General features: G+C 68.5%; 3 protein-coding genes across 3 annotated transcripts in view; 1 reads left to right on the top strand and 2 right to left on the bottom strand.

The window, feature by feature from the left end:
• Positions 1–28: 28 nt before the first annotated feature.
• CHLRE_02g114000v5 (uncharacterized protein) lies at positions 29–5,683 on the top strand. The gene is made up of 5 exons (XM_043059934.1): positions 29–134; positions 195–289; positions 438–567; positions 822–931; positions 1,093–5,683. Exons 1-5 carry the CDS (start codon positions 84–86, stop codon positions 5,039–5,041), a joined length of 4,335 nt encoding a protein of 1,444 aa, XP_042927568.1. The 5' UTR covers positions 29–83; the 3' UTR covers positions 5,042–5,683.
• Positions 5,684–5,824: 141 nt separating this feature from the next.
• Positions 5,825–8,818, bottom strand: CHLRE_02g113950v5 (uncharacterized protein). The gene is made up of 7 exons (XM_043059933.1): positions 8,545–8,818; positions 8,325–8,419; positions 7,979–8,073; positions 7,704–7,742; positions 7,142–7,432; positions 6,556–6,935; positions 5,825–6,416 (listed from the first exon to the last, which is right to left on the bottom strand). The coding sequence occupies exons 1-7, from the start codon at positions 8,712–8,714 to the stop codon at positions 6,167–6,169; spliced, it is 1,320 nt and encodes a 439-aa protein (XP_042927567.1). The 5' UTR covers positions 8,715–8,818; the 3' UTR covers positions 5,825–6,166.
• A 48-nt stretch (positions 8,819–8,866) lies between these two features.
• The window catches only part of CHLRE_02g113900v5 (uncharacterized protein), a 3,088-nt gene continuing 221 nt past the window's right edge, over positions 8,867–11,733 (bottom strand). Inside the window, exons 1-7 of the mRNA XM_043059932.1 lie at positions 11,552–11,733; positions 11,274–11,368; positions 10,784–10,887; positions 10,402–10,440; positions 10,059–10,211; positions 9,504–9,865; positions 8,867–9,328 (exon numbers count right to left, since the gene is read on the bottom strand). The exon at positions 11,552–11,733 is cut by the window's right edge and continues 221 nt beyond it. Coding sequence (XP_042927566.1) covers positions 9,019–9,328; positions 9,504–9,865; positions 10,059–10,211; positions 10,402–10,440; positions 10,784–10,887; positions 11,274–11,368; positions 11,552–11,724 — 1,236 coding nt within the window. The 5' untranslated portion in view covers positions 11,725–11,733 and the 3' untranslated portion in view covers positions 8,867–9,018. The remainder of the gene's footprint in view (positions 9,329–9,503; positions 9,866–10,058; positions 10,212–10,401; positions 10,441–10,783; positions 10,888–11,273; positions 11,369–11,551) is intronic.

Below are 11,733 nucleotides of genomic sequence, written 5' to 3'. Positions count from 1 at the left end.
AAGCGCAGCGTCGCTGTCAAGTTCGGAACAGACACGATGTTGCACGCACCTTCCAGTTTTGAGGATGACAAGCTCCCGCCACAATGAAATTCTTTCGAAGAAACGAGCCTGACCCTCGCGTTGCGGAGTTGCAGGTGGGTCGGCATTCTTGCATAGCTGGTCGCTTCGTCTGGCAAAGCTATTATTGCCAACAGGTGGAGCTCGAGAATGCAAACCAAATTGCAAAAGAGGCAAGCGAACGAGCGGAGGCTGCGACAAGAGAGCGCGAGCAAAATGACGACGCGCTCAGGCGAGTTGACAACAGGGGTCTGCGTCGGCGCGGGGCAGCCTTCGGTATTCAGAACTCTCATATGGTGCTGTGAGACTTCCACCGCCCGATTCCGCGGGCCCAACCCTCCCTCCCTAACTGCCTTGGCCCCCTGCTTCCAAGCTCGCAGGCGGCTGCTGTCCGACCACTCCCGCCAGCTGGCCGAGGCCCGCCAGGCCGCCAGCGCCAGCCGCGACCATGCCTCTGTGCTGCTGGAGGACAAGTCACGTCTGCAGGCCGAGCTCATACAACACCTGCAGGTGCTTACCAGCCAGGCCGTCGGGTGTTGGGGCTGTTTGCTGTTGGTGCTGCATGCTGTCTAGTTTGCTGTTGGTGCGGTCCAATCATGGGCCGTGGGTGGCCAGCTGTGAAGCAGTGCGTTAGGGTGCCTCCCTCGTCATGACGCCTAAGTCGGCATTTGTAGAGGCATCACCTGTATGGACTGCGCGTGTGGCCCTGACCCCGTGTCCAGCCCAGTCCTGCTCCCCTTTGCAATACCCCCGCACACACGCAGTTGCTGCGGGCTCGCGAGGAGCGACTGGGGCTGTTGCGGCGTGACCTGGCCGACTCAGAATTCGAACGCGACCAGCTGCGGATAGCGCTGAGGTGCACTGCCGACTACAGGTGTGCGCAGGGCACAGCCGGGGCCGGGGGGACACCTTGTGACTTTATTTCCTGAGGTGCCATGCGACTGTGGACAGCCGCGGGAAGGGTGGTCGCAGACTTGTTGCTTCATTTGATCGCGTGTGGCCCCTAATGTTGTGATTGTGCACTGGCTTCAACAGTCTGCAACTCGAGTCGGAGCGCCGGGCGGCAGATGCAGCGGTGGAGGCGGCGGCGGAGCACCTACGGGAGCTGGCGGCGGCGGCGGGCGTGGTGGCGGCGGCGGCTGTAGGGTCCGCTGCGGCTGCTGCTGAGGCGGCAGATGCTGTCGCCGCGTCAGCTCAAACGTCTGCTGCTCAGGGGCATACCCACATTGCTAGCTTGTCAGCTGACGCCCACAACTTCAGCGGCAGCAGCAGTAGCAGCAGCAGCAGCAGCAGCCGGGCCGCAAGAGGCGCGGCCAGCGGCGCCGCCCCAGACGCATCCGACCAACAGGCCAGTGCATTGCCCGCTGTGAACAGCAAGAGCAGCAACGGGCCCAGGGCGGCGGGCGAGGCAGCGCCGCAGTCGACCGAGGCGAGGCCGGGAACGGCCGAGAGCGACACGGGCGGCAGTGGCGCCGTCGCGATAGCTGCTACAGCCGCCAAGCGCTCCGCAGACCTGGCGGCGCGGCTGCAGGCTGCTACAGCCCTCCTGCCGGACCGGCTGCGGCAGCTGCTGCAGGCACTGCTGCGGCTGCTAGAAGACCCTGAGGCTGCAGCTGCGGCGGCAGCGGCAGCGGCGGTGGCGACATCTGCTGGGCTCAAGGCGCGTGCTGCGGAGCCGGTTGCGATAGCTGCGGGTCGCGAGAGAGCGCTGGTGGTGGCTGAGGCCGCGTCAGCAGCAGCGGCAGAGGCCGCGGCAGCGGGGTCAGGCGGTGCAGGCTTGCGAGCGCGGGCGGCGGTGGCGACGTGCGGCGATGAGGGTGCTAGGAAAGCGGCAGCGGCGGCGGTGGCGGCTGATGGCGGCGGCGCGGTGGCTGTGGGTGGCGGCTCTCCGCCGCGGGCGCCGCCGACGCCGCCGTCTGCCGGGCCACAGCCTCTGTCCGCGGAGCAGCGGACGCTGCTGCTGGCGGCGGCGGCAGCGGCGGCAGTGCCGGCGCGCGGGCGGCGCACTGGCGGCGAGGCTGCGGCGGACTTTGACGGCGGGGTGGGCGGCCTGAGGGACTGGGGCCTGTGGCGGCACGCGGAGACCGCGGGCAAGCAGGTGTCCGCGGCAGCCGCCACCGCGACGATAGCGGGCGAGAAGAAGGCGGCAGGCCGGGACGTGAGGGGCGGTGGCGGCGCGGGCGCACGCAGATCGGGTGCGTTGACGGAGGTCCTCCGCGCTCTCGCCAGTCCGCCAGGAGCCGCAGCGCCGCCGTTGGCTGCGACTCTAGGGCAACCCGGCCCAGCCACCGCCAGCGCCGTCGTGGCGGCGGCGCTGGAGGCGGCGGCGGCGGTGCGTGCGCTGTCAGGGGACGTCAACGGCAATGGTCTGCACCGCCACAGCAGGATGATGCCCTCCCCCAGCTCGACGCCCGCGCCGCCATCGCCTTGGGGCCGCGGCGCCGCGGACGCCGCCGCGGATGTCGCCGCCGACGCCAGCGCCTCCGGACTGCATGCGTACCAGCACCAGCAGCTGCCGCCCAGCCCCACCCCGCAGTCTCTGGGCCTGTCAGCGGCGTTGCCGGGCTGGGCGTTGCCGGTGGGCTGCAGCACCGGCACCACGTGGCGCGGCGGCAGCGGCGCGGCCAACGGCGGCAGCGGCGGGGGCGGCGGCGCAGGGACAGTCGTGGTGGCGGGGCGGCGGCTGCCGGAGTCCTTGTCTCCAGCGGGCGCAGGCGGCTCGGCGTTGTCGTTGGGGGCATCCCCCGTTCCCAGCAAAGGCCCCAGCCTCAGCGGCGCCTGCGGCAGCGCTGGTGGCGGCGGCACGCCGACCGGCACAGCCGTTGGCACCGCGCCGGTATCCCCTGCGCGCGTGTCGCCAAGCGGCGGCAGCGGCGGCGGCGGCATAGGCGCCATCCTGGCAGGGCTGCAGACAACAGATTCGGGCGGGAGCGCCGCCGGGCGCGGCCTGCCGCCGCCACCGCACTCGCCTACATCCCTGTCGCCCAGCGGCGGCAGCGGTACGGCCCCTGGCGGCGGCGGCGCTGCAGACGCCCGCGCCGCCAACAGGAGCGCTACGCCAACGCCGCCGCATCCTCAGCACCCTCAGCAGCAGGGCGGCGGTGCCGCCGTCAACGCCGCCGCCGCCACCAGCAGCAATTCGACCTCGGCGGCGGCGGTTGACATGGAGTTGGTGTCTCTGCGCCTGGCCAAGGAGGCGCTCCAGCGGCAGGTGGCGGAGCTGCAGCGGCAGAACGACCTGCTGCAGCTGCGGCAGCTGGGCACCTCCGGCGGCATTGCCGGCGGAGCGGACGCGCAGCACCATCACCACCACCACCACCATGCCACCTACGGGCCGCACAACCCGCAGCCGCAGGCATCCTACCACAGCGCCTTCGCCACGCCAGCGGCTGCTTCTGCGCCGCCGCCGCCGCCGCCGGGCGTGGCAGTCGGGGCTGTGTTGGGGTTGCCTGCCGGTCGCGGCGACGCTGGTGGCGGCGGCGGGCAGCAACGTACGCATGCGGAGACGGCGCCGTCGCCGTTTCGGAGCTTGTGGGGCAGCTGGGGCGCGCCGGCCGCACCAGCTGCTGCACCGACACCGGCAGCGGCGCCGCCGACAGCGGCGGCGGCGGCGGCGGCGGCGGGTGGTCCCACGACGCGAGCAACTAGCGGTGTGGGTGGTGCCGGTGGTGTGGGCGGCATCCAGGGCCTTGTGGTGACACAGCCGGGTGCAGGCGGAGTGGGAAGTAAGGGGGTGGCGCCGTCGCCAGATGCCGCAGGCGGTGGTGGCGGTCGCGGCGCAGCGGAGGCGAGCGGCGGCTCCCTAGAGCCCACACGGCCCCCAGCCGCCACCGCCTCCTCCGCGTCGACTTCCGGGCCTCACGCCGCCGCCAGCTCCACCCATACCGCTCTTGCGGACCGCCGCGGCAGTGACAGCGGCGGCGGTGGTGGTTGCGGCAGCCCGGTCTTCGGACGTACTGCGCCATTGGCGTCAGCGGCAGTAAACGTGACGGCAAAGGCGGCGGCGGCCATAGCTGCGGCCAATGCCAAACCCAGCCTCAATGCTGACGCCGCTACGTACTACTACGGCAGTCTGCCCCCAGGGCGTAACGCGCTGGCGGCGTCGCCAGTGGCGGCGACGTCTGCTGGTAAAACCACATTGGGCAGCGGCAGAGGCGGCGGCGGGGGCGGCGGGCGCGGCGGCGGGGCTGCAGGCGGCGGCGGCGGCAACCTCGGCGCCAGCGCCAGCGGCCCCACCCGCAGGTCCGGCAGCGGTGGCGGTGCGGCTCCGCATGACGTCAGCGCAGGCAGCGCCGGCGTGAGTGGCAGTCGCTCGGGTAGCTTCTCGTCGCGGACGCCGCCGACGCTGCCGGCAGGGCCGCTGCTGCCGGTGACGCCGCGTTTGGGCGCGGCAGGCGCAAGCGCGAGCGCGGCGGGTTTGGCCGGTGGTGCAGGCGGCGCAGGCACCGAGGCCGCGGCGACGGCGGCTGCAGCCTCGTCCGCACCCGCGCCACTACCTCCACGGCCGGCGCCGCCACAGCCAGCCGGCGCGTCCGGCTCTGGCCGCCCGCCCGTGGCGCTGCCCGCTCCGACTCCACAACCCCAGCCCAGTGCCGCGGCATCCGGCAGCGGGCCCAACGCGGCTCCTGCTGCTGGTGGGCTCCACGCGTCCGCGGCCGCCGGCAGCACGGGCACCACGAGCGCAAGCACGGGCACAGAGCACCCTCCCATGCCTGCGCCTTCGCATCCAGCCGTTGCGGCGCCGCCACAGCCGGGCGTTGCAAGCGACGCCGCCGCTGCTGCTGCTGCTGCAGGCAATTTGCGTAGTACTCGTCTGGGTGCTGCGGGCGTCAAGTTGCCGCCGCCGCCAGCGGGCGTGGATGCGGCCCTGTGGGAGTTGGACTTGTTGGTGGCGTGCAGCAAGGCCGCCGGAGGGGCAGGTGCGGGGGTGCCGCCAGGCGCGTTTTATGATGGTGTTGGCGGTGGCGGTGGCGACAACGGCTAGCCCGGCGGCGGGGTTTGCAGTCGCGCGCCGCTGGATCGGGAGACGCAGCAGCTGGTGCAGGCTGAGCCTTGGGGCGTAGATTGAAATTCGATCAACATTCATGCATTTTGCGAACTGCGCACAAGAGTGCACACGTGTGGTCTGGGTGCAACTGCACTTCAGGTGGCACAGCCGTCGCCGCATAGCGAGATGTTTGGTGAGCGTGCAGTTAGATGTGCGAAAATAGGTAGGCATAGCGAAGGACCGAATCGCCGTACGGGCCCTGGATGCCGTACGGGCCCTGAATGACAGGCGGGGTGTAGATTTAGCAAGGCTCAGCACAGGGACTTGAGCTTAAGCGATAGTACGTGACTACGTTGCGGCGCCGTGGCGCCAGGTCCCTGTGCTGCTGGAGTGCATCACATGTTGCAGGTGCCAGAGGAACGTGCCTACCGTACCAAGCAGCGGTCGGACGTCTATAAGACTATAACCACCAGTTTTGGGTGGGGTCGAAGTTAGCACAGTGTTGGACGGTGCCCCAAGCGCGGTCAAGACCGAGTCATGGTTGCAGTCCGCCTGTCGGAAGACTTGTATGTAGGCTGCGGCGGCCGTGTGTCGAGCCCGGGTCAGAAGGCGGATCCACAGCTGTAACATTACAGCACCTGGCGATTGTGCGTTGGTCGCGCACTCGCGCCTCCACCAGCGCCGCGGGACGGCTGCGTCAGTTATCACGGAATGATCCCCGTGCCCCGTGACGCAGATAGAGCACCGTGGCGCCTGCTGCTTCGGCTGTTGTGGCAATCACAGCGTTAAGCACTTATAACTACGCCTTCGCTCTTCGCCTTAGCGGCGGTGTGAGCGCTTGTTGGAAGGCGGCGCGGGTCCGCAGTGGTCTGCTGCCGGCGGAGAGTCATCGCCCAGCGCGCGTCCACTGGCTCACTTCCTGATGCAGGGAACACGCCGCAATTCACATGTCCTGTGCGCTCACCTCTTCGGCGCTCATCCGGCGCTACCAATCCGCGCATGAACTGCCATTACCGTCATACACTGCCATTACCGCCATGCGCACGCCAGATCACATCAATGCATCATGGCTATCATGCAATCCTCGCACGGCCCACGGCCCACGGCGGCCCCACGTGTGACTTAAGGCACGAACACCTCCCTGGTGGCCTCCACGAACCCCCCGTCCGCCGCCGCGGCGTCGTATCGGACCACCACCCGCTGCAGCCCGCCCTCCACACTGCGTAACAGCCCGCCAAACTCAAACGCAGCTACAGACCCAGCTACAGCCGCTTGCTGCTGCTGCTGCTGCCTCAGGTCCTTGAGTGAGGCGGGCGCGCGCAGGTACATGGAGTCGGGCAGCGGCAGCACCAGCAGCGAGGTGGAGGGAAGGCTGCGGTGGGGGAGGAGGAGCGAAGCACACACATAGGCATACAGGCACACCGACGTTAAGGGGTCATGACAGGTGATGCGCATAGCAGCTGCCGTCCGGCAAGGCAGGCAGTCAGGGAGACACGCACAACACAACGCACCTGCTGGCCGCGCCCCACGTCACCAGCTCTTGCAACGACTCGTCCACCATCAACTGCCGGACCACGCCCCCGGACCCGGGGCGGGCGCCCGCCACAGCCTCCGCCGCCGCCGCAGTCCCCGCCGCCGCCACCGGCTCCGCCGCCCACAGGCGCGACACGACCTTGCCGTTCAGGGCGCCGCCGGACAGCCAGCGGGAGGGGTCCGCGGCGTTGAGTTGGGGGCGCGCCGTCCGGATGCTACCGTCCGCCGCCGCGGCCGCCAGCACGTGCGGCGTGGCTGGGTCTGCGTGTGTGTCGTACTCCTGCACGAACGTGACCTTGGCCAGCTCCCCCGTGTGGGTGCTGTACAGCAGCACCAGGCTCCAGCGGCAGGGGCCGTCCTGAGGAGGGGTGCGGTGGGGAGGGGGCGGGCAGGACAGCGGGGAGGGGTGAGGAGAAAGCGGTAGTCGCCCAGGTTCGTGAGGAGTCACTGCATGCATGCGGCCCAGGACATGGTAGGCACTGTGGGACATACACATCACAACATGTTCCACTCGTGACTATGCATGCCTGCCATTCGGCACACGACCACTGCAGTCCGGCTTACATGCAAGAAGATTTCAAAGCCCCACACGGGCGGCGGACCCGCAGCGGGCCCACCGGCACGTGAGCTCGGCCCGATGGGCCCTACCGCCGTCGCGCCGCCAGCACCACCGCCACCGCCAGCAGCAGCAGCAGCAGGCGCTCCCGAGCCCGCTGCTGCAGCGGCCGGCGGCGGTGCTGCTGCGGGGGGTGCCGCCCCCAGGGCAATGGGCGGCAGGTTGAAACCGCCCATGTGGATAAGCGTGGAGCCGTCCACTGTGACCACCAGGCCCCTCACGCCCGTGTCAACCGGCGACTGCGGGCGTGTGTGCGCAAGGGCGGGTGTGCAATGTGTGTGCGCGGGCGGGCGGGGTGCGAGCGCACGTGTGCGGAAGCAGGGCTTGTGTCGGACAAGACGCATGGGGCCTGTGCATTCCGCAAACACATGCACGGCGTGCGGCTGAGGCAGCTCCGCCCGCGGTCCGGTGCAAACACGACACGACATGACATGAGTACATGACTGATGACGAATCGGATAGCCGCAGCCCCGACAACCGGGAGCTGCTTTCGCCGCCGCATACACTCACGTCAAACGTGGTCCGGTCCACCGGGTACTCGAAGGGTTTCTGCACGGCCGTTCAGGTGCCGACAACGTGGGGCGGCGGCGGCAGCGGCAGGCAGTCAGGAGGCGGTCAGCGTGCAAATAGCTGCACCATGAAGCATGAAACATACCCTTCCGAGGCCACTGCACAACCGCACCTACACTCCCAGAACCACAACCATACACATACACAGCAGGCCCGCAACTTCAAGGGTTCCATGAAGCCAAGCGCAAGCCCCACACACACCACTGCGCCCCCACCTGGTGTAGGCCGTCCGCGGGACTGTCCCGCAGGCTGGACCCGGGCCGGGCGGCGGAGTACACGTTAGTCTGGTCCCACACACTGCGGCTGGCGTCTGGGGGCGCAGAAACAGAGATCCGAGTGAGGGGGGGGGGGCCGAACAGCACTGCCGTACCGGTGTCACACTTGTCACACGCGGATAGAGAAAGATATGGACGCAGACGTCGAGCCAGGTGCAACACGCACTATTATTTCTAGTAGCCGATATCGCGGGGCATGGCCTCGGGTTACCTCGCCTCACCTCGCTCGGCTGAGGCTGAGGAACACCAAGCAACCGGCGGCACCCGCACACATGCAGAGACTCACCCCTGGGGCGCCATGTGCGCAGCGTTTGCACCACTGTGTACTCCTTGGGGTCGTGGATGTCGCAGTGCCAGTTGCCCACGAAACCATTCCAGGAGCTGCGAGCAGGTTTGGACGTGGATAGGTAGTTCACAGCGGGGCGGGGTCCATGGGGGACGCAGACTGGAGGGGAGTGGGCACGCGATTTCGCGCTGCTGATCGGCGTCGCATGAGGCAAACTCACTTGTCGGGAGTGCGCGGAGGCCACACACGCCAGCCATCCTTTCGTGTGTAGATGCGGGGGCCCGGGGGCGCAGCTGCGTCCTCCACGAGGGAGCTCATGCCGCTCATGCGCACAGACCGAGACACCAAGATCCTGGGCCGTGCGAGTTGCGCCGCCCGGAGAGTCTGCATAGATGCAAGTTTTGAAAGCCCTCTAGTGGGCTGAGCAAACGATTTTCAGTTGGTAGCGGAGATTGCTCGATGCCAGCTTGGGTGCGAAAGCCCAAGAGGTCGTCGCAGCAAAAGACTCGCTGATGCTTGTTTTAGTAAGTACGCGGGATATAAAAATTATATATGCAGTCCAGTTACCACAATCCTGCGCCATTTATTTTCGCGCTCATCCGGCCCGACACCAACCGTCGTCGCAAAATCTGCGGACGCCCACCGCCCTCCCACGCACGACCAGAGCCCCCTAACAAGCAGCCCCAGCTGGCTTCTATGCCGAGCCAGTCGAGTTAGACGAGCGCGATGCCCCAGCCAGCTTCTCAAACTTGTTGCCCCGCACAAACACCTCCCTGGTGGCCTCCACGAACCCCCCGTCCGCCGCCGCGGCGTCGTACCGGACCACCACCCGCTGCAGCCCGCCCTCCACACTGCGCAACAGCCCGCCAAACTCAAACGCAGCTACAACCCTAGCTACAGCCGCCTGCTGCTGCTGCTGCTGCCTCAGGTCCTTGAGCGAGGCGGGCGCGCGCAGGTACATGGAGTCGGGCAGCGGCAGCACCAGCAGCGAGGAGGGGGAAAGGCTGCGGTGGGGCGGAGCCGGAAGGGTGTGGCAGTGGAAAGGATCACTCAGTGCTGTACGGTAGCCATGCACGCATGCCGGCAAGAGAATGTCTTGAACATGGACGCGTCCCGATGCTAGCAAAGGGGCACCTCCTCCTGCAGCCCCGGTGCCATGTCCGGTCCTGGCCAGCGCACCTGCTGGCAGCCGCCCACTCCGCATACTCCCCCGCCACTGCCTCATCCACAAGCAGACCTAGGCCGCCGCCACCTGCCGCAGCCGCAGCCGCCGGCGCAGCCGCTGCCGCTGCCTTTCCCTCCGCTGCCCATACGCGGGCCGTCACCTTCCCCAACGTGCCCCGCGGCACCCATGTGGGGGCGAAGTGGCGTTTCAGCGGCGGCCGCGGCGGCTGCACGGCGCCGCTGGTGACCGCCTCCGCCAGCACGTGTGGTGTGGCTGGGTCTGCGCGTGTGTCGTACTCCTGCACGAACGTGACCTTGGCCAGCGCCCCCGTGTGGGTGCTGTACAGCAGCACCAGGCTCCAGCGGCAGGGGCCGTCCTGAGGAGGATTGAGTGGGGAAGGGGCGAGCGGGACAGAGGACGGACAGGGATGGACGGGACGTGTCATATGTCCACGGACAGTTCCCCGCTGCTGGGGCAAGTCGCAGCCGTGCTGATAATTGAGAAATACATGAGATATTGCTACACACATTATTGTCTGTTCCCGGCGTGTGTCCCTGCTGTGCACCTGCCTGGATGAATAGCTCGAATCCCCACTCGCCGCCGTCGCCCACCGCCGCCGCCGCCGCCGCCGCCTGCTGCCCGCCGCCCAGCGCCACTGGCGGCAGCTGCAGCGACCGCACCGACACCGCAGCATCGGGCCCCACCGCCAGCAGCAGCGGCGGCTGGGAGGGAGGAAAGCCGGGAGGGTTGGACTGCGTGCTGTGGGCGGGTTGCAGAGGCGGCGTGCGCGCGTGTGACCCGCTAGCGCTGCGGCACCATGGGTGGGCTGTGCGGCTGCCGCGCCCCCCTCCTCACCCCCCTGTCCGTGTCTGTGTCCCCCCCTCCCCCGCTCCCTGCCCGCCTCCTCCTCACCTCGAGCGGGCCGGACCCCCGACGCAGCTGGGCCCGCTCCTGTGGGTCGGGCGGGTCGGGCGGGAGCGGCGTGTGGAGCCGGGGTCAGGTCGGCAGCCAGCAAGCACGTGTGCAGGCGGGGCGGGGCCCGCATGTGTGCAACGACGTCACACGTGGACAAACCCCGGCGTGGACGCACCCACGGTGCCCGTCCACAATAATAGCGGTGCGTGTGGCCGAGGTTACGCGGCAGGCAGAAGGGCAACCTGCTGGCGAGCCCCAGGGGGGCAGCCAACATGCCCGCCTCCCCGCCCCGCCCCAGGCCCTATGCCCCATCCATCCCGCCCAGACCCCGTCCCGCCCCAACGCTGCCCAGCCCCCCTCCCAGCCCCCCCGCCCGCACCTCGAACAGCCCGTCCTCCTCCCTCAGGCCGGCGCCCGCCACCTCCCGGTTGTACACATGCACCTGCTCGTACACGCCCCCGCCGCCGCCGCCCGCCGGCCCGCCTGCACAGCGGTGCCGTACAGTACAGTGCAGTGCAGTGCGGCAGCATCAGCAAAATAACCTCAGGCTTCCAGCAGGCTCCCTTGCAGCCCACGCGTCATTAAGGGTGCGTGAGGTGAGAGGCGCTGCATTGCCTGGGTGGTAAGAAAAGCATGAGGAGGAGAGTACCCGGCGCACGGGCCAGGAGACAGTGTGGCGTGACGGGCATTATCGCCAGCAGCACCCTTGTTCCCCCACATGGCTGGAGCGCCCCAACACACATAAACACACATGAACACACACAAACACACACATACACACGCACATACACACATACATGAACACTCGTTTTTGCACGTTGACACTTTCCCCCTCGTGCACTTCAACCACATAGCTCCCACACACGCACCCTGCCGGCGCCAGGTCCTCAGTGCCTGCACCAGTGACTGTCCCACGGGGTCATGCACGTCCCGGTACCAGTTGCCCACATAGCCCCGCCAGCCACTGAGCAGCAGGGGCGACAACGCAGGAGGGGGTCTCAGATCTCTCTGCACAGCACGCAGCGCACATAAGCGGGCACCAAGGCAGCCTGTGTCGTTGCCCTTAGTTGCTGGGTGCCAGGCTTATGCGCCCGGATGCGGCCGCTGACACGTCGTGCGGCCAACGCGGTCAGCAGCTGCAGCTCACTTGGGCTCATCGGGCCGCGGCGGCCAATAGCGCGAGCTATCCTCGTGCGTGTAGGCGCGCGGGCCGGCCGACGTCAGGGGCGCAGCCGACGCCCTGGGTGCGAGGGCCAGGCGCCTGGAGGCGCTTCGTGCGTGCGCGCCACAGCGCGCGCTGCGGCTGTTCAAAGACTGCATCCTAGCTGA

This window comes from Chlamydomonas reinhardtii, chromosome 2 (assembly GCF_000002595.2).
Source record: "Chlamydomonas reinhardtii strain CC-503 cw92 mt+ chromosome 2, whole genome shotgun sequence".
NCBI classification, from domain to species: domain Eukaryota; kingdom Viridiplantae; phylum Chlorophyta; class Chlorophyceae; order Chlamydomonadales; family Chlamydomonadaceae; genus Chlamydomonas; species Chlamydomonas reinhardtii.
This window is presented reverse-complemented; position numbering and strand designations above follow the sequence as displayed.

Coding starts and splice junctions, on each gene's coding strand:
- CHLRE_02g113950v5 (XM_043059933.1), bottom strand. CDS start 8,714: ATGCAGACTCTCCGGGCGGCGCAACTCGCACGGCCCAGGATCTTGGTG. Junction 8,420..8,544: donor CCTCCGCGCACTCCCGACAA/GTGAGTTTGCCT, acceptor ACCTGCTCGCAG/CTCCTGGAATGGTTTCGTGG. Junction 7,433..7,703: donor TGGACCGGACCACGTTTGAC/GTGAGTGTATGC, acceptor ACACGCCCGCAG/TCGCCGGTTGACACGGGCGT.
- CHLRE_02g114000v5 (XM_043059934.1), top strand. CDS start 84: ATGAAATTCTTTCGAAGAAACGAGCCTGACCCTCGCGTTGCGGAGTTG. Junction 135..194: donor CTCGCGTTGCGGAGTTGCAG/GTGGGTCGGCAT, acceptor TATTGCCAACAG/GTGGAGCTCGAGAATGCAAA. Junction 290..437: donor CAAAATGACGACGCGCTCAG/GCGAGTTGACAA, acceptor CCAAGCTCGCAG/GCGGCTGCTGTCCGACCACT.